The sequence below is a fragment of the Hemibagrus wyckioides genome, linkage group LG05 (assembly GCF_019097595.1).
Source record: "Hemibagrus wyckioides isolate EC202008001 linkage group LG05, SWU_Hwy_1.0, whole genome shotgun sequence".
Lineage (NCBI taxonomy): Eukaryota > Metazoa > Chordata > Actinopteri > Siluriformes > Bagridae > Hemibagrus > Hemibagrus wyckioides.
In genome coordinates, this window is record NC_080714.1 from 8548879 (window position 1) to 8575515 (window position 26637).

General features: G+C 39.1%; 2 protein-coding genes across 2 annotated transcripts in view; one reads left to right on the forward strand and one right to left on the reverse strand.

The window, feature by feature from the left end:
• mtor (mechanistic target of rapamycin kinase) overlaps window positions 1–26637 on the reverse strand; it is an 83724-nt gene that overhangs the window by 29717 nt on the left and 27370 nt on the right. The window contains exons 28-29 of the mRNA XM_058388875.1: window positions 25181–25326; window positions 1592–1667 (exon numbers count right to left, since the gene is read on the reverse strand). Of these exons, the coding sequence (XP_058244858.1) occupies window positions 1592–1667; window positions 25181–25326 (222 nt within the window). The remainder of the gene's footprint in view (window positions 1–1591; window positions 1668–25180; window positions 25327–26637) is intronic.
• On the forward strand, window positions 16940–19660 carry angptl7 (angiopoietin-like 7). The gene is made up of 5 exons (XM_058388876.1): window positions 16940–17504; window positions 18459–18559; window positions 18654–18848; window positions 18935–19130; window positions 19232–19660. The coding sequence occupies exons 1-5, from the start codon at window positions 17150–17152 to the stop codon at window positions 19399–19401; spliced, it is 1017 nt and encodes a 338-aa protein (XP_058244859.1). The 5' UTR covers window positions 16940–17149; the 3' UTR covers window positions 19402–19660.

The window sequence follows — 26637 nt, forward strand, 5'->3', positions numbered from 1 at the left end:
GGCAATTTTTCATTTGATTTAGTGGTTGCTTTAACTTTTAAAGTTCTATCATAATTAATTTCACTGGATCCTTATCTTTAAAGGCATGTGTGCTTTCCATCAAATAAGTTGAAGAAATTCCTAAAGGCTGGGCTTGTCGCAAGGTCTCGGTGTTTAAAACAGGTAAATGTTCATAATCTCACTTAAAACTAAATGAAACAATTTGTAGTATTTAGTTATATTCTTTAATTTAACTTATCAAGACCTTTGAGTTTATAATTACAAATATCTAAATTAAAAGAGTTCAAGGACTTTTTGTGGATAGTCTGTAGATTTTTTTTTTAGGCCAAAGTATCACTACACTATACCTGGTATTGTTGTCAAAGTAAAACATGTGAAATCATGACCCCATTAAAACAAACTTCATGTCAGTCCATACAATTTCTATAAACTATATAATATTACATTCTCAGACTCTCAGGAAACCAGCCTGATGTGACATGCCATTTTACATGTAACTTGCTTTAGTCTGAATATTGTAGATTCAAGAAGAAAAGTAAACATTCGGCGTGATGGCGTCTCCAGCTAACCATTCATCATGCACCGCCCCATGAAAATGTCCACTTCGATATTTTACAGAAAGTCACATTTGAGGCACTTAGATCAAACAGTCTAGTTTAGCTGTCACGTTCTCCGAGACAATCCCATTTTCTTCCATGCCTGCTCTTTACCAGACTCTAGTCTGTTCTCTATAAGAAAAATAACAAAGATGGACCGGGCTGCCAAGACGACTAATGAGAAAAAGAGATTCTCTGTAAAAATGTGAGACCAGACTTCTACCAAATCCGTACACTCAATAAAGAAAACTATATAAAAACACCATATTCTCTGATAACAATTCTCTGATATCCTTATACACATTTAATAAGGGTCCGGTCATGCTATTTGCTTTTAGGACCACTTGTGATCGTCACATATGACCCACAGAGATGCGACTTGGGAGGAAAATCAGACGAGCCACGTAATTGTATCTTGGAACAATTAGGTACAATCAAGTCTAACAAAAAGAGCCTGTCCACTAGGTTATGCAGCAGATGTGGAAAAGCATCTGCAGTCTTCCTAGGAACATCCTTGTTTATGGACGTAATTTCTTATCTGGGCCGTGTCCCAATGATCAGCATGAGACACATGAGAAGGAGGGATTTAGGTCCGAGTGCTCTGGCTTTGTGGTTCCAGCCGAAGAAGCATATGAAAGCATATGAAATTAAATTAATCCTAGTGATTATCTACCCCTTGTCCAAATCTCTTATTGCTTCTCAGCAAGGATATTTACGCTCAGTGTTGATTATAACTATAGCCAGTGAAGTCTATTTAATAGGGCTTGGGTTCAATAGTTTTGCTTCACTGTTTATGCACTTCTGATATGAGTATGTGATGAAGACTGGCTTTAAAACACAAAACTGGATGAACTCGGTTTGGACTTCGGAGAATGTACGTCAGTGTTTGCATACGCATTCTGGTTCGCGCAATTTTCGGCTCTCGGTTTCCTAGGAGGGTGGCTGATTTCATTCAGCATTAAAATAAAAAATATATACGGGAAAGAGATGCTCACCAATTCGCCAAAATGTTTCATAGCATACTCCAGGACCCCGGATGCGGCTTCGGGCTGCTGCAGCTTGTTGTTGATACTGTAAAAATAAAAAATAAAAAAGACAGACAGACAGACAGAAGTACTTTAGCACAGGGTAACTCTAGTCTGGAAACAGCCACTGAGGAGCTGCTTTGTGTGATGGATGGTAGCTGAGTTCACCCATACACAACAATCAAAACACATGGTATGTTAGGTATGAGTTCCAGACAGCGCTTCTAATGTGTGAGTGATGGCGTTAGATGCTAATGGTAACGGTAAAAGGAACACCGTACAGTGAAAGCTCTTTTCAGGGAACTGTGGCTATGCATGCATTACAGTAGTACAGAGTGGGACTGACCGAGTAATCATACCAATATGGAGAATTCAAGTCTGTTAATAATAACAACATGCACAAGCACAAAACTTGGAGGGGACACTCAAAACCTCTGTTAAACAGCTTAAATAGTAAAGCACAGTGCTCTTTCAAAGATGGACCAGCTATCTTTGTAATAGACCTCTATTCGCATTACACAAAGCCATGTTTCCATTTGTCACTTGTCATAATGGCCACAAAGTTAATGCTTTTAATCTCTCCACGATCTAATAATTTTCTCTTTAGTCTTGTACAAGATAAGAGAATGTGAAAATACGGCCTGCCAGGTTGATTCAATAAAGGAAGCGTCGTCTATTTTTCTGTCATGTCTGTGATCCTTCTAATGCCTATTTGATGTCTATCCATCTGGAACTACTCATGTGTAATGTAAGACTGTGCTTTTCCTCAATTGCAAACACCATACTTGCCAGTACTTCTGTGAAATTGTAGCATTTAACGAATCTGAAGTTTATATCAGAACTCGGGCAGTGGCTGCATAGCGCTCGTGACTGCTAGGTTGTGAGTTCAAACTGCCTAAAAACTTGAGAAAGCCCTGTAAACATCAACTGCTCTGGTCTAGGCTTGGAAAAGGATTTTGATTAGGTAACCTTGGACAAATTAAACAAATTAAAATGTCAAATTAAGGTATACATGAACAAGAGGTGAGAAGCGTGAGAGCAGCAGGCACATTGCAAAAATGGAGGAAAAAAGACCAACTCGTGGTTTGGAGAGGGCAAAACCTATACGATTTTTCTAGGGTTACTAGAAGTAAAATAACTTTCTGGATCATTCTGACCATATCGCCAATCATACATGGTTTTTAAACTGTTTATGTGGAGTATCTTTTTAGACTGCCATGCTTATAATATAAACACATTAAAATAAACCAGTCCTAACTGCACCATTTTATAATAGTTAATATCACTGATCTTAAAAAGTCATTGGTGAAGGATTTTCTTTTGAACTGCAAATTTTCCGGTGAAGCTGTGCTGGTCTTTTCAGACACACCATTGAAACTCATCAAGGTTTGATGTGTTTTGCACTTTGAGATGCTTTCCTTCTTGCCCAAGTTGTGAAGAATGCTTATTTAAGTTTCCAGAGACTTTCTTTCAGCCTGTACCAGTCTAGCCGTTCTCCTCTGATGTCCATCACGAAGAAGGCATTTCTAGCATTTTTTTGTATTTGTTTTTCACACCAATCTGTGTAAACACTAGAGACGGTAATGACAGATCAGCAGTTTTTAAAAATACTCAAACCAGACCGTCTGGCAGCAACAATCACGCCACGGTCACTGAAATAACATTTTTTTTTCTCCCAGTCTGATGTTTAATATGAACAATTAACAGAAGCCCCTGACCTGCATCTGCATGATTTTATGCACTGCTCTGCTGCCAAATGACCGGCTGATTGGATAATTGCATGAAGGTGCAAGCGTATTAGTACACAATAGTGTAAAAAAAACATTCATCACAACTGACTTAAAATATAAACTCAATAAAGAAAGAACAGACCAACTCTTTGAATAGAAATAATCACATGACTCACGGCATTTGTGTTCAGAAAGCCTGTGAGTTTTATGATAAATTACTCCAGCCGGGTGCTGTGACTTGAAAAAGTCCTAAACAAAGAGGTAGTGTGCTGCTTCAGCAAATATTCCATCCCTAGTGACACAGGCTCTCTGCGTTTAGAAAGGATTCGTTTACTATTTCTCGCACATTCCTGCCATAAAACCGAACTATGACGTGCCAATGAGGTGCACATGGCTGGTGCAATGATCTATGCAACAAAACTACGTCTCTCATACTTGGAACACTGCAAATGGTGCCTCCTTCCTGCTTTTGACCTCAGGGCAACACCAGTGACGTGCTTCCAATGAACCGTCTCTGCTGTAGTCATACAGAGAGGTATGCAACATTGAAGGGGCAAGTCAATATTTTAGAAGTTAAAAGAACTGGACATGAGAAGAAGCAATTAACACAATTAGAAAACAGTACCTGCATTTTTGTAAGCAATGTGTGCATTTTATTCCGTTTTTCAGTCTCAAACATAGCTCAGTAGTGAAGAATTTATTCGTTCAACTGTTGTACGTCTTTGTCAAACAAGCAAATACATATATTCATATATTGAAAGAACAGACATGACATACAATTATATAATAAATCACCTACATCATTATCAGCGACCCGTAAAGGGTCTCATATACAAACCTTGACAAACAAACACTACCAGAGAAAAATTCTCCTAGGTAAGGATGAGCAATTCAAGGGAAGCATTAAATCAGATTTCACAATATCATTTCCTTTGAAATCCGGAAACAAAAATCAAATCCATATGGAGAAGCATCTCAGCTATCTGTATTACGGGTGCAATACATGCAATTAGGCTAAAGCCTTTAACACAGGATCCTGTTTACACACTAAGGACCTCTAATGGCAGTGTTAGCATGTGTAACAATTTAACTATTTAGATAATCTTATGGCTAAACCGTGACAATTGACTAAGTGAAGACAGAGAGGGATGGAAAATACCCTGCTGAGAATAGCCCCTGGAGTTGTGTTGCAGTTCAGTGCAGAAAGCTGACTCTCTGTGCCTTTCTGACTCTGTAGAAAGATTTGTTAGCTACATCATCTTGCCAAGCAATCATGGCTACCCTTGGAGACAACTTAATCAAATGGGGTAAGAGACACTGAGTGAATGCTCATGCAGGTATGTGAAGAGTCCATTTTTTGTTGCATTAGCACAGCTGTTCTTAAAGCTCCACTAAGTGCAAAAAATTGCTGTCTGGCAAACCCTTAGGTTACACAATACATATCTACATTGTACGGTTTTAGACATTTTTACAAAGGGGTTTGTTTTTTGCCAATTGTCCATAACCATTCTGGACCCATTACCAGGAAATGGGGAAAAAAGAATAACACCACCTGATAAAGGACAAGCTACAACACAATAATATGAGAATATGAGCTTTTGAAAAAAATATTTATATTTATTTATTTTTAACTATTATTTTAAACTTATTTTTAGAGATTTTTTAAAAATAAAATAACAATGTATTTTTTCCACAATCCCATCTTTGATTAATAATAATACAGACATGAAACATGAGGGCTAAGAAAATATTCCGCTTCATGAAGATTTCAGTCCTGTAGTGAGAAGAAGCCAACCCTGCGAGGGTCCTGAGGCATCTAGAGATGTACCAGATGAAATTTCGGAGGATTTGATGGAGGAGTTGATAATGAAATCGGATGTTGAGCTAACTTATGAGTTGCTCAGGAGCTCCAAATGACTATACACTTATATTGTCAAAAGTTTTGGGACACCCCTCCAAATCATTGTTTGTCAGAGGTTGGGCTTAGCCCCTTAGTTCCAGTGAAAGGAACTCTTAATGCTTCAGCATACCAAGACATTTTAGACAATTTCATGCACCCATCTTTGTGGGAACAGTTTAGGGATGACCCCTTCCTGTTCCAACATGACTGTGCACCAGTGCACAAAGCAAGGTCCATAAAGACATGGATGAGTGAGTCTGGTGTGGAGGAACATGACTGGCCTGCACAGAGTCCTGACCTCAACCTGATAGAACACCTTTGGGATGAATTAGAGCGGAGACTGTAAGCTAGGCCTTCTCATCCAGCATCAGTGCCTGACCTCCCAAATGTGCTTCTAGAAGAATGGTCAAAAATTCCCATAAACACACTCCTAAACCTTGTGGAAAGCCTTCCCAGTAGAGTTTAAGCTGTTATAGCTGCAAAGGGTGGACCAACTCCATATTACGTTCATGTGCATGTAAAGGCAGACGTCCCAAAACCTTTGGCAATATAGTGTATATGACTGTAGAAAGGACATTATTCATAATCACACTCTCCGTTGCTAATGGTAATTCACACTCTCTGGTGTCACCCAAATGAGGATGGGTTTTCTTTCGAGTCCGGTTCCTCTCAAGGTTTCTTCCGCTTACCATTTAAGGGAGTTTTTCCTTGCCACAGTCACCTCAGTCTTGCTCATTAAGGAATAAGGGATTAATATAAAGAAATTTAAATATAAGTCTGATATTAATCTTGAACCTTTTGTCTAACATTATTCTTGAACTTTTTATGTTCTGTAAAGCTGCTTTGAGACAAAGTTAAAAGTGCTATACAAATAAAACTGAATTGAATTGAATTAAAATTGACAGTGGGCAACACCCCTTACTCAAATCTCAGGAGTGAAGAATAGAAGAGCGAAAGAATCTAAGTGTGATTGTAGCAATCCAGCCTGAAGCTTGTGAAGTACAAATGTGAGAGGCAGAAATGTCAAGAGTAGATTAATGGTAGAATCCATTCAGCACATTAGACTGGTTAATAGACTCATTGTCTACAAGTGTATACTGTTAATAACAGATTATACATCACAGAATAGAGCAGCTTTAAATACAGTATATACTCAACCAGGAAGCAAATGCAATACAAATGAGTCAGTGCAAACTCAATACAAAAAGAATTTGAGAAATTGCTGATGCACAACCGTCTCTAGACTTTCCACAGATTGTCGTGATAAACAACAGCAAAAAAAAAAAAAAAAAACCCTCCAGTGAGTGACAGTTGTGTAATTTGGAAATGTTGTGTTGATGAGCGGTCCAAAGGAGAATGGCCAAAATGATTCAAGCCAAAGGAACGCTACAAGAACTAAACTACCCACTCTTTCCAACCATGATGAGCAGAAATGAGACTACAACAGCAGAAGAGCACATCGGGTCCCGCTCCTGTCAGCTGAGAACAGGAATCTGAGGCCACACTGGACGCAGACTCACTTCAACACTGGCATCATGAGTCTCTATGGTAGGGTCAGATTTTGGCTTCAACAGCATGAATGTATAGAATCAACCTGCCTTATGTCAACAGTTCATCAGCCTAGTGGTGGTGGTGTAATGGTGTTGGGTTCTTGGCTTTTTATTACCACTTAAGCCCCATCAGAGTATTATTACTGACCATATGCAACCTTTTACAAGGGCTACTACATCCAATATGTCACAAAGTCATCTCAATCTGGTTCCAATGAGTTTAATGCACTTCATTGACCGAATCCAACAGAGCAACTGTTGCAGTAGAAGCGGACATTACACCAAAGCCTTGTGGTGTGGAATCCATACCATGATCAACAGAAGCTGTTCTGGGGGGCAAAGAAGGGTCCTTCCCAGTATTAGTATCCTGTTCCTTATTAATGGTCTGGTGAGTGCGTTTTGTAGGACTAAAGAAACAAGAAAGGAGGTGAAAATGCAACCATATGTTCACAGCGGGATAAGCTTCAACGAGTTCTTCCATGTGCCACCAAAACAAAACCTTAATATCCAGCAGATGGAATATATGACTCACCAGTCCTTAGTTTTATCCTAGTGATAAGTATACAAACACAAATCTCATTATAGTGTTGTATTTACTTTTTTGTAATTGTTTTCTCCTTGTGACAAGCTTTTACTACAGACTGATTTGTCCAGACCGACCTGCTAAGGTGGTGAAGAGCTTACCGAACGAGAAGAGAAGTGATTTGCAACACAACGTTCCTGATATTATAATACCTTCCCCATAATTTCTCTATCATGCTTTTGCTGATTTTCACAGTGATTAAATTTTGGTTCGATAAGCTGGAATAAAGAAATCATTTTAGCCTGAAAGACACAGGTGTGTATTCTGAGACACCAGAGCTGCTGGTGTGCAAGACATCAGATATCAGTTTGTTTTTATTAAAATCTGACCCTGAGGTCAGGAGACGGTCTCCTGGATATTTCTTACTTTAAAAATGACGGTTCTCATGTTTCCCGTCTGCCTGTGAAAGTAAGCTTAGCTTGCCTGTTAGGCAATACAGAGGACTCTCAGTTCCCGTCTCTTTTTTAATTTTGTGACCAGGTTAAAACAAATACACTACACCTTATATTTTGTAAAAGTCCTCATGCTAGGAACTGTCCTGACTGAGAAAAAAAAAAAAATTCTCCTGCTAAGAACTGTCTTGACGGCAAAAAACTGGAAACTGTGCCAGATTGCAATCAATGACATTCCAGAATGGAAATTTAGCTTTAATAACACGCAACAGATACCAGGTAAAGTATGCATTCTTGGATTAATGCATGCACATAAGTTTTCTGTCAAGTACTGCTGACAGAGCTGAGAAACAATTTCACTATGCAATCTTTAAAAAATGATAAATTCATTTATTAATATCCTATCTCTGTCAAAAATATAACTGAATAGTTATAAAAAATCCATTATAGAGGGAGTTTGAAAAAATGACGGAGCCAATAAATGTAAATGTGTAGGAAAAGTCATCATGGCACACGATAAGCTCCTTAATACCAATCAATCAGTTTACCCACAATCTAACCATCTCATAATGGCTGCTTCCTCCATGACTACGCTGGATCAAGTCTTAAACCGGTATCATTAACATGACAATGCGTTCAGTGTACTTGAGTTTGCTCCCCAGTTCTGAATCTAAAAGAGCCACTTTTTCCTGTTTTACTTCAGCATTCAACACGATCCAAAATATCAGTGTCAAACGCATAGTCTTTAGCCATAAAGCTGCTGCCTATTAGGTGGGAATGTGACAGGGTCTGGATTGCCGAATGCGCTCATTAAATTAAATGACAGCTCAAATGTTTACAGCATGATTCAAATGTCATGGGACAATCAACCCTCTGTTTTGTAGCTCTAAAGGAACAGGCTGAGAAGATATTTTTGATTAAATTCTTCCTTTGCACAAAAAAAATAAAAAAATAAATGAGGTTGCCATGTATTTCCTCGCTGGTTTTCGGCACAGAATGTTGATTTTTTTTTTGGTACTAATGAGTGTTGCATTCCAGCTGTGGGATTTCTAATTAACGGCACAGTGATTACATTAGCATAGCAGAGCCAAAGTCACAGAGCTGAGTATCTTACTAACAAACAAGTTCTTTTACATAATTCATACACTATATCGCCAAATGGTTTGGGACATCTGCCTTTACATACACATGAATGTAATATGGAGTCGGCCTGTACTTGGCAGCTATAACAGCTTCAGCTCTTCTAGGTTTAGGAGTGTGTTTATGGGAATTTTTGACCATTCCTCTAGAAGTGCATTTGTGAGGTCAGGCACTGATGTGGGACGAGAAGGCCTGGCTCGCAGTCTCCGCTCTAATTCATCCTAAAGGTGTTCTATCGGGTTGAGGCCACACCAAACTCGCTCGTCCATGTCTTTATGGAAGAATGAAATTGTCCAAAATGTCTTGATATGCTGATGCGTATCAACTAAGGGGCCAAGCCCAATCCCTGAATAATTCAATGATTTGGAGGGGGGGTCCCAAAACTTTTGGCAATATAGTGTATATAAATAATTTGTGCAAAATCAGGGTGCTAATGAGAACTGGTACACTACCTAAAGCCTGTGATATTGCGGTGTTATGTATTGATAATTGTCGCTTCGTAATTATACAAGCGACATGGTCATCTTGCTCTAGCTTGTGTGTACCAAAAGATAGGAAGACCAGCTGAGAAAACAGTTGAGACTAGATCCAAACTGAGGAATTATATATCTGTGTTAACTGAAATTTCCAAACACTTTTCAAACTACAATACAGAATTCAACAAGAATTAATATCAGAGCAGATGACCTATTGAGAAATGGTCATTCCAGATTTCTTACTTGGATTAAAAATAAAACACCTTTCTGAAATCAGGCAGTATCTTAAACGCGTTCTTGAGTACTGGGGGCCACTGAGGTTTCTGTGGTAACCTCATTTCCCTGTGGTACAGAAAAGTCAAGAAGAAAGGAAAAGCTCTTGTTCAACCTTGAAAATTCCCAACTGTTCCTGAGCACAGAGCTTCTCAGAACTCAACTCACAGGTCAACACCAGCTCTGGAATAAACATTATTTTAATTATGAGCAGATGTACAGTAACGGTGTGAAGATGATGGTGTGAAGTGAAGACAAACAACCCATTTTTTAAATATGGTTTGTGTTCTTGTGTGGGCAAGAACTGATTCATTAATTTGTATTAATCCATACATTTCCTTATAAATCCTGAGATCCACGTTGTTAAAATGAAGGTCAATGGATCCTACTGAAATGTTTAACACGATTTATCGCTAGCAGGAACCAATGAATCACGACACTAAGTGCTCCAAATTTTCATTAAGAGTTCAAAATGGGAACAATGCATAAATGTTGGATGGGGCAGATTTGCACATATTAAGTGAATTTGCGAGATGAACAGCCATCTGTGTTTATTGTGTTCAAGTCTATTTGTATGAAAGATTATTCGCACAAAGACACTTTCTATAAACAACAGATCGCTAGGAGCAACATTTCTATCAGGAAAAAAGGCAGAGCAGGTTTGCAGTCAACTCAGACAATAATGCCTTTTTTTTCTGCTTTTCTTAATTCAGTGGCTGTGCACTACAACTAACTACTGAAAGAACCATTCATGAAGCTGTTATAAGGCTTTGTACTAAATGGCTTCACCAAACGGCAGGAAGTAAAAAGTGCCCACAATGGCATGAAGTGTTAGGAAACATGTTGAGCCACAAAACAAATACAATGCAAACTGCACCGTTCCTTATGTAATGGATCTCCATCAAAAGGACAGCAAACAGGCATAGGCATTTGATACTCAACAGACTGAATACACGGATATTTTACACAAATCCCTCCATTCCGCTTGAGACTGTTGTCACAAACTATTCAGGAAACCGCATCAGAATAAACCGAGTGAAAAGTTTCTCAGGAAATATCTGTCTATTTTTCTCCTCATATCTAAAGCTCTATACATTCGCTGGATGATGAACAATCTGGTCCTCACTGGAGTCCATCTCACATAATCAGCACCACATGGCACTTTCTGCTTAGACAAAAGAAGCGCTGAATGTCCGTCAAGTCAAATCAAAACATCATGAAAACTAGTATCTGAACATCGATGGAGCAGCATTTCAATTTCCATTCCAGCTTTATTTCACCTCCAAATATCTGGATGCTTGCTCAACAAACGCCAATTCTTTAACAGTGCTTTTTAAAAGACATTTTTGAACCACATTTCAGTGAGCCTGTGCCCAGTGTGGGCCAGATTCCAGGTCTTGGCTGACAGGAGTGGAAATTGATATTGTCTTTTGTTGTTGTACCCTGTTCGCCTCAACACGTCACACGCTCCGAGATGCTTTTCTGCTCACCATGGGTATAAAGAGTGCTCCTTTTACATACTATAGCCTTCCTGTCAACCTGATCCAGTGTAGCTGTTCTCCTCTGACCTCTCACATTACCTGCAGAACTGTCACTCACTGGATGTTTTTTGTTTTTTACAGTCCTAAATTAACTCTAGAGACAGTCTTCCTTTTAGTGTGGTCATTAAGCATAATAACTAGAAGCCTAACAGCATTTAGCGAAATTCTTGTCAATTAGGCATGTAAAGAATGAGATTTCACTGAATAGTCTGCTGCTCAAAGACATTCCAAACCCAATTTGCAACACGTTGGTCAACTCTTCTAGCTGTTATCCTTTTAATTTATTATCGACAACAATTCTGGAGTGCGAAAACACATTACCATGTCATGTCTTTTGAAATATACTACTTTAAGATGGCCTAATTATGGTTGGGGCAGTGGTAGCTCAAGTGGTCAAGTCATTGACCGGAAGATCGCTGTTCAAGCCCCAGCACCGCCAAGCTGCCAACATCCAACCCTGCATCATGGCTGACCCTGCGCTCGACCCAAAGATGGGATATGTGAAGGAAGAATTTCACTGTGGAGTAATGTATATGTGACAACTTATTATGCATTGGCATAAACGATCACAATCCTTACAAACAGACACGCAAAGGGTGACATCATTCTGTATGGTTACCAAATTAAAAAACTGGTCTTAAAAATCACCACAGAAGTACCGATCTGTCGAGGGTGTCATAACATTGCCTTCCCTGTTTACAGTGAAAACAGAAGGCTCCCAAGTGACTAAAGTTCCCTGTGGTTGAAAGAAAATCTAACTTGTCTTTAAGCCAGATGGAGACCACACAGACAAATTGTAGGCCTCTGTCAGCGTTGCCTAAATTGCTATTACTAAATGCCAGGCTAGCTTTGGCACCGTAGCTATTAAATAACCCACTGATCTGGTGGAAGTAAAGATTCTGACATCAGCTCCTCCTTAAAGCTCCATCTGACCGAATCACCACTGCGGGGCCTCATAGAACGACTTTAATTGTGTGACATCGTTGGTTCTCATTTGAAACCATCTCAAATGGTCTGCATTTCCACTATATGTGTAAAGTTTACAAACAAAAAAACCTGACAGAAGCATGGTCAGCCTGCAACAGAGCAAATGAAAACACAACCAGACGTTCCATGAGCTCATGAAAAGCATTTTTACTGCATTCTTGCATGGCCTCAGATAAGAGAGTGCACACTTTCTCTTAGTAACCTCAGGCACAAAGACGGCAATGTTAATAAATATTATATAATTCCAACAGTGGGAGGAGGACATAAATGCTTTGGTATTCATTCTCTTTCCTCTTGACTGAACTCATGAATGGTCTGAATGGGGAGTGTCAGTTTTGGTCCCCTGTTCACACTTATACACCCATACAGTGCTCTTGTTGCAGAAGATTTTGATTCCATGAGCTTTACTTTTTTCTTTTTTTTTTACTAGAGACATCTGGCATGAGCTTTTTCTAACATGAAACAGTTGTGAACACAAATGCCACAGGGGGAAAATCTATTATATAATCAGGTTTTCTAAGGAAATAAATGGATCATTTTACGAATAAGTGTGCGAGGACCTTAATATATATCTTCGTGCTTTGCCTTTATTAAATTCCTATTTGAGCAATCTTTTACAGGAACACACTCAGGGACTCAGGGACCGTTAGTCATTTAGAAATATTTTTTTTATTTTTTTTATTTATTTTTTTTAAGACAGCCCTGAAAATTTAGACCTCACACGCCAGTATTTTATTCACCATTTCCTTGAGGTGTTATTTCTCCCCACATGGAAGGAATAGATTTACTGATAAGATTTTATGGATACGGCTGTTTTCTAGATCCTTTGGGTCCCCTTAGATGCAACTAACCATGCATGCCTCTGGATGTGGACGAGATCTGACTGATTTTACTCGGGAGATGACATATAAAGGTGAAAACGGCATGCAATGACAGTCGTCATGACTGACTGGTGCTAATGGTGCTCAGATGTTTTCATAATTTAATGAGGCACATAAACTAAAACGATCCTCTAGAGACATCGTACTAAGAATAATAATAAAAAAGCACTTATTCTTTTCTGAAAAGATGCATGAATCAGAAAACGGGTTATACGACAGTCTAAGTCGGTATACACTGTGGCCCAAAAGGTTAGAGTTAATACACAATAATACAAGATAAAAGTAAAAAAATAAATAAAATACAGTGAAGAAAGTAGTTCATAAATTACATAAGATATGAATCACCAACATCTAGTTCAAGAAAACTGCTATAAAATACAATAATATTTCCGAGCAGAATACTACTATACAATTACTCATGCTATGACAAGCAATGAGTAATGATGTGACCATTACAACTATTATTTTTCCTCAAAAAGAAAAAATCCGTTCCTTAATACAGAAAGCAGGAACCATGCTGTTGTGATTACAAAACTTGGGTTGAACATTCTGACCAGATGTAAATGATTTGACTTCATATTATTTCCAGTATGCGACAGATATACAGATGCTATCCAGTTGTGGTTAGATTCAAAAGCTTGACCAATCCTATCAAAAAGACTCCTCTATAAAAGAAACTCAATCTAACCTCAAAAATTCAGAGAACTACAGCATTACTATGAGGTTATCAAGTATTGCTCGACTTTTCCACAGTGAAAGTGACTTAAATGAATGAGTTGAATTTATTTAAATCCCTACAACAGGTGCAAGGTTTCTCCCCTCACTATTTTCCATGTTCGAACCATGACCTTGAAACTGGATGAGCCGATTTTCATCCCAGCCAATTTAAACTTGGTAGTGAAATGTTCGAGTGGTCTACTTTGAGAAGTCTGCTTCAAATGGGGCCAACAGCATAACATCAACTGTGAATACTAAACATATTATCTCTAGCTGCCCATGCTATACATCTCTGCAACCTTGGCAACAACTTAATACCCTGTCTATGGAAACTACTAACAGCCATGGAGACAAAACAAACCCTTGACAGACTACAACATCCACCCTTAAATAGTTTCAACATAACACCAAGAACGCAGACAACTATGACTGTATATCTAGAGAGAATGGAACCCATGAAGTAACAACAGATACCCAGATACTTTCATTACCTCCACAAAAAATGTCTAATCACACAATCATACTCTACACATGTAGACGGTATTAGTATATTCCCATGAGAATACTCCATCTCAAAGTTGTAAAAGGAATATACCCTCTGGTACTCAGTTTGCCGGTCCAAAGGCTCCAGACTTCCACTCAACAATGAAGAGGTATAACTCTAACCTTGTACAGTATTTTCCATATCTCCAACCAAATCTCATCCAGCCCTGCATTTTTGCCACTATGAAGACTGTAAGAAGTGTGACTGCCATGACAGGCACTGACAGGCTTTTAGACACAGCTTCATCCAGCTGCCTCTGTGACTGAAGATGTGAAGTCAGGATCAAGGTCCATGACCTCACTCAGTGCAAAGGAGAAGGTGTTGAATTCATCTCTCAGTTTCTGCAAGTTGCTCTCGAGCAACTCTCCTTGGTTTACCAAGTACAACTGGCCAGCATCCTATGCAAGGAAAAGTTACCACTAAGTAATGATCAGCTGACAGATCTCATTACCCAATTGTGCAAACTTTGAGCAAACGTGTGTTTGTACAAAAGTGTTTATTATTACCAATCTGGCCTGAACTTAAGTCACCACTGTGTGACATATCCAGAGAGCAATTCCGCCCAATCACTCCTCCTGTGTGTGAATTAAAGCAGACTATATCTAGTCCATAGCTTTCCATTTCACACATTTACTTAGGTTTTTTCTATTGCAAAGAACCAGTCACTCTAAGGCTGTCCATCATATACCTGCCTCCTGACTGGCAATTTATCTTGCAGTTGGTGACCCAACAAGATGGCTCCATGGTGCCATTTTGATTACATGGGTATCGCAGTCCGCAGGCACTCATCAGGGGACACAACCCCAGGTCTGGCTCCAAGGGTGGATCTTGGTAACCCTAGTCTTTTTATTTTTTTGTTCCTTTAGGCTCACTCTCCTCAACATCTGTCTGCCAAGGGTGGCCCTACTAGAAGCATGGTGACATATCTCTGAGGTTTACCCAAAGTACATAAGCTCTGGATCCACTGGGGAATAAGCATACTTATTAAAATAGGACATACAGAGAAAATAACTATCCCAGGAGCCACATAAAATACATGTCTGAAGCATAGCATGAGCACAGAGGGAAAAGTATTCGTTACCTTTTGTTAAAACCACAAACTGCAGTCTCGCATGATAATAGAAGGTCTATTCTTTTCCAAATAAATGATGTTTTGAAAAATAAATAAAGGGGGGAAACTTAACATTTACATACCAACATTGCTTGATAAAGAGCCAAGACAAACTTGGGTACACTGGGGCATTACCAACTCAACACAGAGTGATGACAGATGAGTAGAACGCTCACACATACAGACTACACACCTTTAATGAGTAATTACGGAAATTAAATCATTATCCGTGACTTTATATAAAGACATAAAGTTTGTTTTCGGAGATATCTTGCATAAAAGTCTTAAATGCACAATGGAAAAAATCCATAGCATATTTTTCTATTCAGAGATCCAAACAGATCTTCTAAGACAACTGCCCAATTAAAAAAATTACCCTTCCTGATAATGTAATTAATCTTCAGTTAATTCCTTTTAAATGATTTACATATTCATTTGTGTCTCAGTCGATACTGGTTTAAAAAATAAAAACGTATTATTGGGATGCATGTAAGGAACAAAGGAATGAAGCAAAGACAAAAAATTGTATACAGATGTAGAATATCGAACAAAGCTGTTTAGTCTTTCTGGACACCAATAATAAAGCACTTGGTTAAGTCCTCAGGGTGGGTGTTTCCTGCCCCAGACACCTTAGCATTCATTTGCCCGCATGCACACACACGTCTGTGTTAAGCTATTCTGCTTCCCTCTTTGGACACTGTGATTTTCCTGCAAGTGAGTTATTATCATTACTATTATTAGAGCATCTATCACCCCTAAGCAGTTTTCTGGAGCCGGCTACCAAGCTCACATCTGTTTTCTTTTGTTGTCTGCACTATGTGTAATACATAACACTCAGGAGGTACAGAAAGCAGTGATGTCACTGGAATGTTCTGCACGCAGTTTAGTTTAATTCTGTTCAGTAGCCCTGCATAACTCTGCCACATGAGACGAAATACAATCGCCAGCTCATGTTCTTAGAAATGTTTTCTACTTGCCTTTATTGAGCAAAATTTAAAATGTGTCATGATTGATTATATGAGGGGGGAAATGAATTTAACACTAATAGTACTAGTGGAATCAATTCGACTTGCAAAAGATAACTGCAGTAATAGCAAGAACTGTTTGTGAATAGTTACAGACTGAAATGACTTCCAAGAGTTTCTCTCTTTATAATACAAAATCTATTGAACAGAAGACAAATTCCTTTTTAAAGTGACTAAATGCTCAGGCAAATAGCACACCTGATGAAAACTGAGCTGGAACCAGGGTGGAACCATGCAGAAGAAGGAGGGGGTGGAGAACAGAGGGAGAGAGAGAGAGAGAGTGTGTGTGTGTGTGTGTGTGTGTGTGTGTGTGTGTGTGCGTCTGTGTCACCATGTGTCTGCAAGAGTGAGAGAGCGGTGAAAAGGCGGACAGGCTTCAAGCCCAGGGGGTGGTGTAGGTAGTGGTGGTGGTGGGGTGTCAGTGACTGTGGGTCTAACCGAAAGGGGAGGGCACAAATGTAAAGATATTTAAGATGTGGCCGCAGCAGACCTTGAGTTAGAGGAGAGAGCAAAGGCCCTGGAAGAACAGCTGAAGCAGAAAATAGAGCAGGCAAAAAAAAAAAAAGATCGAAGAGTTTTCAACTCCGAGACCCGGGTTAGCCACACAGGAGCAGCTCACATCTTTGCTACAAGCGACCAAAACCTCTTTCTTCAGCTGAATCCGTGAGAAGAGCTAGAATGAGGACACCAGTCATCTCAGCTGCCCTTTTTCTTTTGGTGCTAGACCTGTCATGGGCTCAGAACCCGTTAAAGAAGCATCCGGTTCCACCGAAAGCGACGAAGATGCAGTGCTGTGATGATGTGCGAGCCTTGAAGGTGCAGGTGGCCAACCTCACCAGCCTGCTGGAGGAGCTGAGCAAGAAGCAGGAGTCGGATCGGATCACCTTGGTGAAGCAAGTGATGGAGCTGGAAAAACTCAACCAGCAACAAGAAGCCAGAGTAACCGAAGCAGAAAGCAAGTATTCAGAGATCAACAACCGTGTGGACATTATGCAGTTTCAAGCCATGCAGGGTGCCCCGCAAACTACCTCAGGTAAGGAAAATAATGAGAAAATACTCTACAAGCACTCATTGTCAGCATATGTTCTTATGTTCTATGAATGTGTCCTAGGGGTTCCCCAGACTGAGAATATATATGCAGGATCCTGACCTGGCCTCTTCAGTTAAATGGAGGGAAAAAAAAAATGCACCTTAAAAGTTTAGTCAAGGAGACATAAAAAGGCTTATTAGGAAGATTCAAGGGTTATTTCACTACAAAAAAGCTGTTTGCCGTTGAAAATAAGAGAGACAGAATTTTCTGTATCCAAACCACACAAATCTGAGTTAACAAAAAAAACCTTCTGTATAGTCTGATGTCCAAAGAAACAAAAGTAAACATTAACAGCATTCACACCCACAAAACCAAACCTATAGATTACAAATCTTAATATTTATAAGATTAGGATCTCCTGATTATCAGAGGAGGTAGCGATCACACTGTGCAAAACCTTTTGCGTGCTCGAATGTGACCATGAAACACTCTGTAACCTTTGACTCACAAGAATGCCAATAAAAAAAAAGAAGACGTGGTCTAGTCCATCAGAAATGTGTCTCATAAATGATGTTTAGTCTTCTGCCACACTATTAATCCTTCAAACCAGAGGCAGACCTTAAAACCCCGTATTATTTTACCCAGTTATATGGCACTTAACTATATTTCTTTTCTTCCATTAGTTCTGTGAGCACAGTGGAGCTTTGTTAGAAATCTGCAAAATACACAGGCTCTGTTTCCAAAAAAAAAAGTCACTAACCACTATAGGGCTCCATGTGGACCCAATAAATTTCAACTGGCTAGATTAATTTCTAAGCAGCAGCCTTAATAATATGCTTTTAGGCTATAAAACCAAATAGTACCATGTGGAATTGAAACATACTGGACGCAAACTCGTATGATTTCTTTATCCATTCAAAACATCAGAACTTAACCCTTTGATTTATTGTCTTCTAGATGCAATCTATGACTGTGCATCACTGTACAACAGGAACTACCGAATTTCTGGGCTTTACAAATTGCCCAAAGATGATTTTCTGGGAACACCTGAACTGGAGGTAAGTTCTTAGCACATCTTGGCACACATTGGACAGCACTGTTACTTTTAAGAACACATTTGAATGACTGACTATTTGTCACTGTCGTGTTCAGGTGTTCTGCGATATGGAGAAAAATGGAGGTGGATGGACAGTCATTCAGAGACGCAGAGTAGGTCTGACCAGCTTCGACCGGGACTGGAAGCAGTACAAGAAAGGCTTTGGTACAATCAATGGGGACTTCTGGCTTGGCAATGAGAACATCTTTCGTCTGACCCGGCAGCCCACAGTTCTCCGGATAGAGCTGGAGGTAAGAGTGGCTTGATAAAGCATGATAACAATAATTGCATAGCTTACATTACTGAATGTCTGAATGTTATTGGTTGTCTATTTCAGGACTGGGAGGGAGCAATACGCTACGCTGAGTATGGTTTCTTCACGTTGAGCAATGAGCTGAACAGCTACAAGCTCTTCATCGCCAACTACACTGGGAATGCTGGGGACTCACTCCGCTACCACAACAACACCAACTTCAGCACCAAGAACAAGGACAATGACAAGTGCGTGGACGACTGTGCCCAACTTCGCAAAGGTAAGACACCATGACATTGACTATGTGTTTTCTGGTAAAATAAAGCACTTCTGGTCTTTTCTTAACCACAGATATTGAATTTAATCAACGCTTTTCTGCAGGTGGCTACTGGTACAACTGCTGCACAGACTCGAACCTGAACGGTGTGTTCTATCGCAATGGGATGCACACCAAGAACACGGATGGCATCACTTGGTATGGCTGGCATGGACCAAACTACTCCCTCAAACGGGTGGAGATGAAGATCCGACCCCAGAGCTTCAGTCCTTAAAGTTAAATTAACTGCCATTGCTTTCAATAACCACATGCAAACCTTATGCAATACACACAAACGCCTTCTGCCTTTACCTGGGTTAAAAAAAAAAAAAAAAAAACATCTTTATGCATTTTCCTTACAGAATGTTTCTGAATTGAATGTGTGATGAGTGATGAGTGATGGATGATTGTAAAGTGCTGTTGTTTTGATATTTATCTCAGATATTTTATTTTCTTTAAGCTTTTCTTTTCAGATTGTCCTATTGAACAACGAGCAAAAATGCTGCCTCATATTAGGCTCATGTTAAATAAAGAAGACCTGTTTATCAGATTAAGTCATGTCTTTATGGTATTACTTAAGAATGGGGGAGAAAAAAAAAAAAACATTTGACAGATTCTCTATAAAAAGTTTAAATTTACTTGTGGTAAATTGACCAAGATATTACACTGAATTGTGTAAAATGTAAAATCTGTACAGTTCTATATATGACTGAATGATGAATTAAATTGTATTTTTAAAAATTGTGTTTCTCATTCTGTCATTGAAAATAAACTACAATTTCATCTGGTCTTAAAACAAACAAACAAACAAAAAGAGCAACGAAGATGCAGAAGCCGAGACAGAACTTCGACATGTCTCGATGTATTGCACTAGACCACGTAGTTACGTTTCACATCACCATGTTCAAACATGACCTGTTTGCTTAGTCCCTGTATCCAAGACACACGGTCCGGTTGTCACCAGTTTGTCACAAACAGGAGGAAAACTGAGCAACTGTGTGAGACTTTGACTTGAACATAACTACCCAAGCCATTACTTTTTATTAAGAACCATAAAACCCACGTGTTAGGTTCACTAGCAGCCAAATTCCTGACAACATGCTCTGCTTAGTTGTTTCTCAGTTGTGATGTAATGAGTTTTAGAAAAGATCTAATCATGTTCCCTTACACGGTTTATCCATCAAAAATACTGACAACAGGGAATGAGGCACAATAAAAGGCACCAACAAACATATGACAAAGAGGGCACGGGCAAAACAAATGCAAGTAAACCTTGGAAAGTGCGAGAGACAACTCACACAAACAACAAATGGCATTCAGTCATTCCTCTTATACGTTCACAGTGTTCTATAAACATGTTTGCCTCCCAGTACAGCTGATGGAGGTCCTGAAGAATCCTGGGAGGTCAAAGCGACAAGAACTATGTGGCCTGGCTTGACCTTTTACTGGCATATGTGCAGTTTCCTGGTGGTTGCACTATATTTCACAAAGCCATTCATCACACAGTCTTCTAAAAGCTGCTGAGGTTTGCTCCTTTAATCGTGAACCACAAGGCTCAACCTTAGTCACTAATTAGGTTCTTGATAAAAACTGTTATTTTGGTTTAGCTTAAATTCAATTTTAATAGTATTCACTAACTTACTAGCTCAGAAAACATTATATTGTCCACCTAGAAGCACTTTTACAGAAGACATTAGTAGTTAACTATATATAGATGGTCATTAAATGACGGCTCTAATTTCTCACCGAGAAATATTTCCCTATCAACCTATTGCACGTAACGGTTATCAAAATGCATTGAGCACATATACTATTTCCACACAAATTACATCAGATTCATGCACCATAAACTTGAGACCAATAATAATTGCCACAGAAATAATTTTTGTATTCTACTAGTGCCATTTAAAATGAAATAAAGTGCCTTGACCTTACAGAAAACTGGGCATGTGCCTTCAAAATATTACTCCCTCATATTCTATTCAGGAAGCAGCTGTCGGGTTAGACTGCATTCATGGCGAACCTTTTGGCTGAATGTGAAGGTACCATTGCATATATATATTTCTAAGCAAAGGCAAGCCGGTAATCCTGTCTACTAGATGAAAGTTCTGTGAAAATTTAAAAAATATGGAGGGACTAAACTGTCACGGGAAGTGCTGTAACTGAGGAAAGCGTTTGTTAGACCGTCTTATAACGATATATTTTTCACTGTTGTGTTTGTCAGTCATATTTGTAATTAGAGATTTGTCAGACGTTATAATACAACAAGAAAAAAAAAAACATAATATACACCAACCAGGCATAACATTATGACACCTTTCTATCATTAACTTCTTCAGCAATTTGAGCAACAGTAGCTTGTCTGTTGGATCGGATCACATGGGCCAGCCTTTCCTCCCCATGTGCATCAATGAGCTATGGCCGTCTTGACCCTGTCACCGGTTCACCACTGTTCCTTCCTTGGACCACTTTTAATAGAAGACCGGGAACACCCCACAAGAGCTGCAGTTTTGGAGATGCTCTGATCCAGTCATCTAGCCAACAAAATTTGGCCCTTGTCAAACTCGCTCAAATCCTTACGCTTGTCCATTTTTCCTGCTTCTAACACATCAACTTTGAGGACAAAATGTCCACCTGCTGCCAAATATATCCCACCCACTAACAGGTGCCATGAAGAGGAGACAACCAGTGTTATTCACGTCACCTCTCAGTGCTCATAATGTTATGCTTGATCTGTATATAACTATAACTAGCTAGCTATCTGCATTATCTGCAAGGTATGATAGAATAATGAATGGAATAAGCATGCAGTAGAAAAATGTTAAAGATAAATGATCTGATCATTTGTGTCAAAGCAACTTGAGCTGATAATAAACCTATACACTACAGACTCTACACAATAATCCTTCAGTCCATCTCTATTAGATTTTTCAGTCTATTCTGACTCGATCCAATTTACTGCAGCTTCATCTTGTGTAAAGACCTCAACAAGCACGATGGCTGAACCTGAACAGTCTTTCATGACTTACATATACAGCACTATTCAAAGAGAAATGTTGGCACAATACAAATGAATTGTAAAATGATGGAATATAAGACGCTGGACTTCTGGGTACACGGTACAGTGATGACTGTTTCACTACAAGAAAGGCTAGCTGATACATAACTGACAAACTGTGGCCTCTTTGTGGTTCTGAACAGAAGAATATGATGAGATGTACAGACAAGCTGGATCCCATCCTGTAAATATCAGGTTTGGCCTGAGATCCAAATCGTCTTTAAGTATTTTTTATTCGGTTTGGATGCTGAGCACAGCAAGCTCTTTGAAGACGGTGAATTATTCATGTTCTCAAGTTGCTTAAAATACAAATTTGATTCAAACTAAAGTCATTCTTTGTCATCGATCCGTTCATTTGTTGTCAGGCCCATGTCATCAAAACTAGAGGGCAAGCATGGGGGCTTTGGGTCATGACCGAAAGGATGAGATCCCGGATACAAGCGGCTGAAATGAGTTTCTTTCATGGGTGACGGGGCGTTCCCTTAGAGAAGTAAAGCCGCTGGTCCTCCACATCGAGAGGGGCCAGTTGAGGTGGCTAGGGCATCTGTTTCGGATGCCTCCTGGACGTCTCCCTGGGGAGGTGTTCCAGGCATGCCCCACCGGGAAGACCCAGGACACGATGGAGGGACTATGTCTCTCGGCTGACCTGGGAACGCCTTGGAATTCCCCCGGAAGAGTTGGAGGAAATGACTAGGTATAGGGAAATCTGAGCATCCCTGCTTAGATTGCTATCCCCGTGACCCGGCTCCGGATAAGCAGGAGACAATGATGATGATGGCAAGTATAGGGGTTTTTTTCCCCTTACAGAATAATGATCTGGCTACACTGTGTGCTTACTACCAAGTTTTTATTTCTGAAAAGTGAGATAGGGCAGAGTGAAGGGATATTGGGAAGTATTATTTCTGACAGACGGTCCATGTAAAAACAAACTAGCACATGATCACATCATAGCGCTGTTGAATTCTCCAATCAGACGATGTGAATTCATCTTCTACAACGGCATGCTTCTGAAAGCAGTGCTGCCGATAACAAATGATTTTTATACTAGCCTACATGAAATATATGATTTTGTCTCTTTTACACAGAAACAATTATTGTCCTGTGGCATACAGATTGCTGTTTTCCTCGGTTAGTTCCTATGGTGATGTAATTTATAGATGTGATGCGCTATTTTGTGGTTCATCAATCAGTATCTGAAGGGTGCTCTTAGGAGTCCGTTTATTTATATAGCCACTCTTCATCGTTTGCCTCCATTTATTTGTAACGCCAGACGCGATGTGCTCGAGGCGTATTTGCATCTGGAACAAATTCCAGTGAACCATGAAAGTGGATATTCATGTTACACTGGATGTTTTTAAATATCGACTAATGAAGCAAGCTGTATGTTATTTTATGACTTAACGCAACATTTTTTTTTTTCCATTTTATGAATCCTTTATGGCTTTATTTCTGTCTCCACTTTTTGAACCTCAACACAATAAGTAAGCTTTCTGGAGATTGAAGTAAATCGCCAATATCCGCTGCTGCATGTTTTCACCACGGCTACTTACAAACCTCAATTTCTTTAAATGAAAACCATCTGTCGAATATAAAGTTAGAGGATATGAAAGTACAGTTTTAAAATTGGTTCAGCAGCTTATAATGCTGATTATGTCATCTTTAAATACTGAATTATTGCCCAAATCATAAACAGCACTACTCAAAAATAGTTAATCGCAATGTATGTGACGTGTCTCTAAAAATGTTCGTCTATAAGTTGTACACCATTTATTATGATAAAGATGACACCATAAGCAAATTTAATGACATTGCCAAAGAAAAATGATTTGTTTCAAATATGTTTACATTCGCAAGGAACCTCAAGAAAATTCTTACCTGATAACTAAATTATTAACTAAATTATTATTAATTATTATAAAATATTAAGAAAACAATGACTTACACAGGAATAAACTGGACTCTGTAGCTAGTATCTTGTCCAAATCCTACACGGACCTGGGTCTTGAAAAGCTGATATCTCAATCGTTACACTAGCTATAATTAAAGCTTTAACACATTCTTAATGTAATCCTTTGTAGGCAACTTGGCATCAATTTCAATCAACTGACGATTTCTGTCCTATAGAACTTGTATATATAATGTATTTTCCATGTGTTCAGCCATTGCTGTAACCACCATAGGCTATAACTTTTATCTGCTAGCTGATTTAATGTAAACCAGCAGCCATGCATAAGAGGGTAATGTTAGAGAGCAGGTATTCATTTGAAAGGGCGTAGTTGTAGAAGTGGTGTGTTCAGTGTCGATGATTTTCCAATTGTTTATTCTTTTCCGGCCTGAACCTGAAATTTATTAGCGTATGCGTGCAAACTTGAGCAGTATGGTCACTGGCTTGGTTACTGGATGGTCTGTACATTGTGTGTATATATATATAAAAAATTTTTCCCCTTTCATTATTTGCCTGCATTTATTGGTGAGTCTTGAGCCCTACATATACAGAATACCTGGCTTAAGCCACAACAATCGCAAAAATGCCACATTTTCTGGTTAAAGCTATTTGGACAAATTCACAGACCGAAAACACAATGAAACTTTTGAACAGCCTGGGGAAGAAAAAAAAAAAAAAAAAAAAAGAGCGAGCCTTGGCAGAACACTGTAAAAATCCGAGACATTCTTTAGTTCAGCTCTTCAATTGCTTCACGTTAGCGTGTCGAAAACATAAAAGGTATCTGAGAAAAAGTCTGAAAGCCTTGTGAAACTCGAACATTCAGAATTTGCGTATACAACTCGAGCAGAAACCTGACTCAAAGAATCCAGCGAGCTTTTAAAAAACGTGTAAATGAAAAAAAACGTCACTTAGAACAGTGTAATGACTGCCAGTGAAGTGTTCTAAAGGGTGTGTGTGTGTGTGTCTTGGTTCCACTAAAAACAGTAAAGTGAAAATAATCTGTTTTCCTACCTAATAAGGGATTCCAGTATAAGGGGAGTCGGGCCTTTCTGAAACTCGAGTTCTTTATAATGCAGAGCTTTGGCATAGGCACGGCATTTAGCAGCTCTCTCACCCAGCAGCACGATTCCATTATCATCCCTCAGCGGAAGTGGACCCTGTGATGGAAGATAAATGGTTAATAAAAAATGGTTTATTAAAAAAAATAAATGGTTTAAAAAAGGAAGAGGGCAGTGGAATGGTGTAAAGCAAGAACACTGTCTATCCATTTTACCTAAAAATAATATAATATTTGAACAGTGTGCATCAACTAAACTGTTTAACAGCAGAACTATTTAAAAGAGAAAACTCAAATTTCTTATTTTGACAGGGAAATAAATTTTTAGTACGGAACTTTTTTTTCGAAACATATTCCAATCATGAGGCAGTTAACGTGGAATGGGAATAAAATTTCGTGTCTGTTTTCAACTGGGCAGTTCAGCGTGCTCAATTTTTCCCCCGATCAAATAGACCTCGGTCTTACAGGTTAACTCGTACAACACTGCGATTTGTTCCAATAAACAGTAACCTACTGTACCACTGCATGACCGTACTCACAGGACACTTTAATAGGAACGCCTGCGCACCTGTTCATTCACACAAATTATCCAGTCAGCACCAGCACAACGTATGAAATCATGCAGATACGGCTTAAGAGTTAACGTAATAAGTTAATATTCAGAATGGGGAAAATGTGATCTCAGTGACTTTAACCGTGGCACATTTGTTGTTGCCAGATGGGCTGGTTTAAATATTTTAGAAAGTGCTGCTCTGCTGGGATTTTCACTTCACACACAACAGTTTATAGAGTTCATATAAAATGGTAAAATGGTAAGGGGCAGTTCTGTGGGTGAAAATGTCTTGCTGATGAGAGAGGTCAGAGGACAATGCCCACATGGGTTCGAGCTGACAGGTAGGCTACAGTTACTCAAATAAACTATGCTGAGGAGAAAAGCATCTCAGAACGAATATCACACTGAAATTTACTGCATGAGAAGACCACAAGGGGTTCTATTCCCATGAATCGGATGCTATAATGAACTTGACATTATACAAAACCTTCTGTCTTAATGAACAGAAATGGCTGTGTAGAATATTATGTGAGGAAAAATGTTGTATAGCTTTAAGTAATATTCTGATAGAAAACAGCTCTTAAACAGTCCCCATCATTATAGTCTTGGACATTATCATGGGCTTTGTTTGTGTCTCATTAGTTTGAGTTTAGTCTGGTGCTTATTTTCTAATTATGGTCTCTGCTAATAATTTGTTTTTGGATTTGCATGAGACCACATTCTCATTCCTGCATGCCGAAAATGAGGATCATGTCTGTCTAGCGGGACGTTTTTACGTGCTTCTGATAAAGCGCACATATTACTGAAAAGAAATTGGAATATTAGCAAATTTAACTTGATGGGAATATCTGTCCCCTA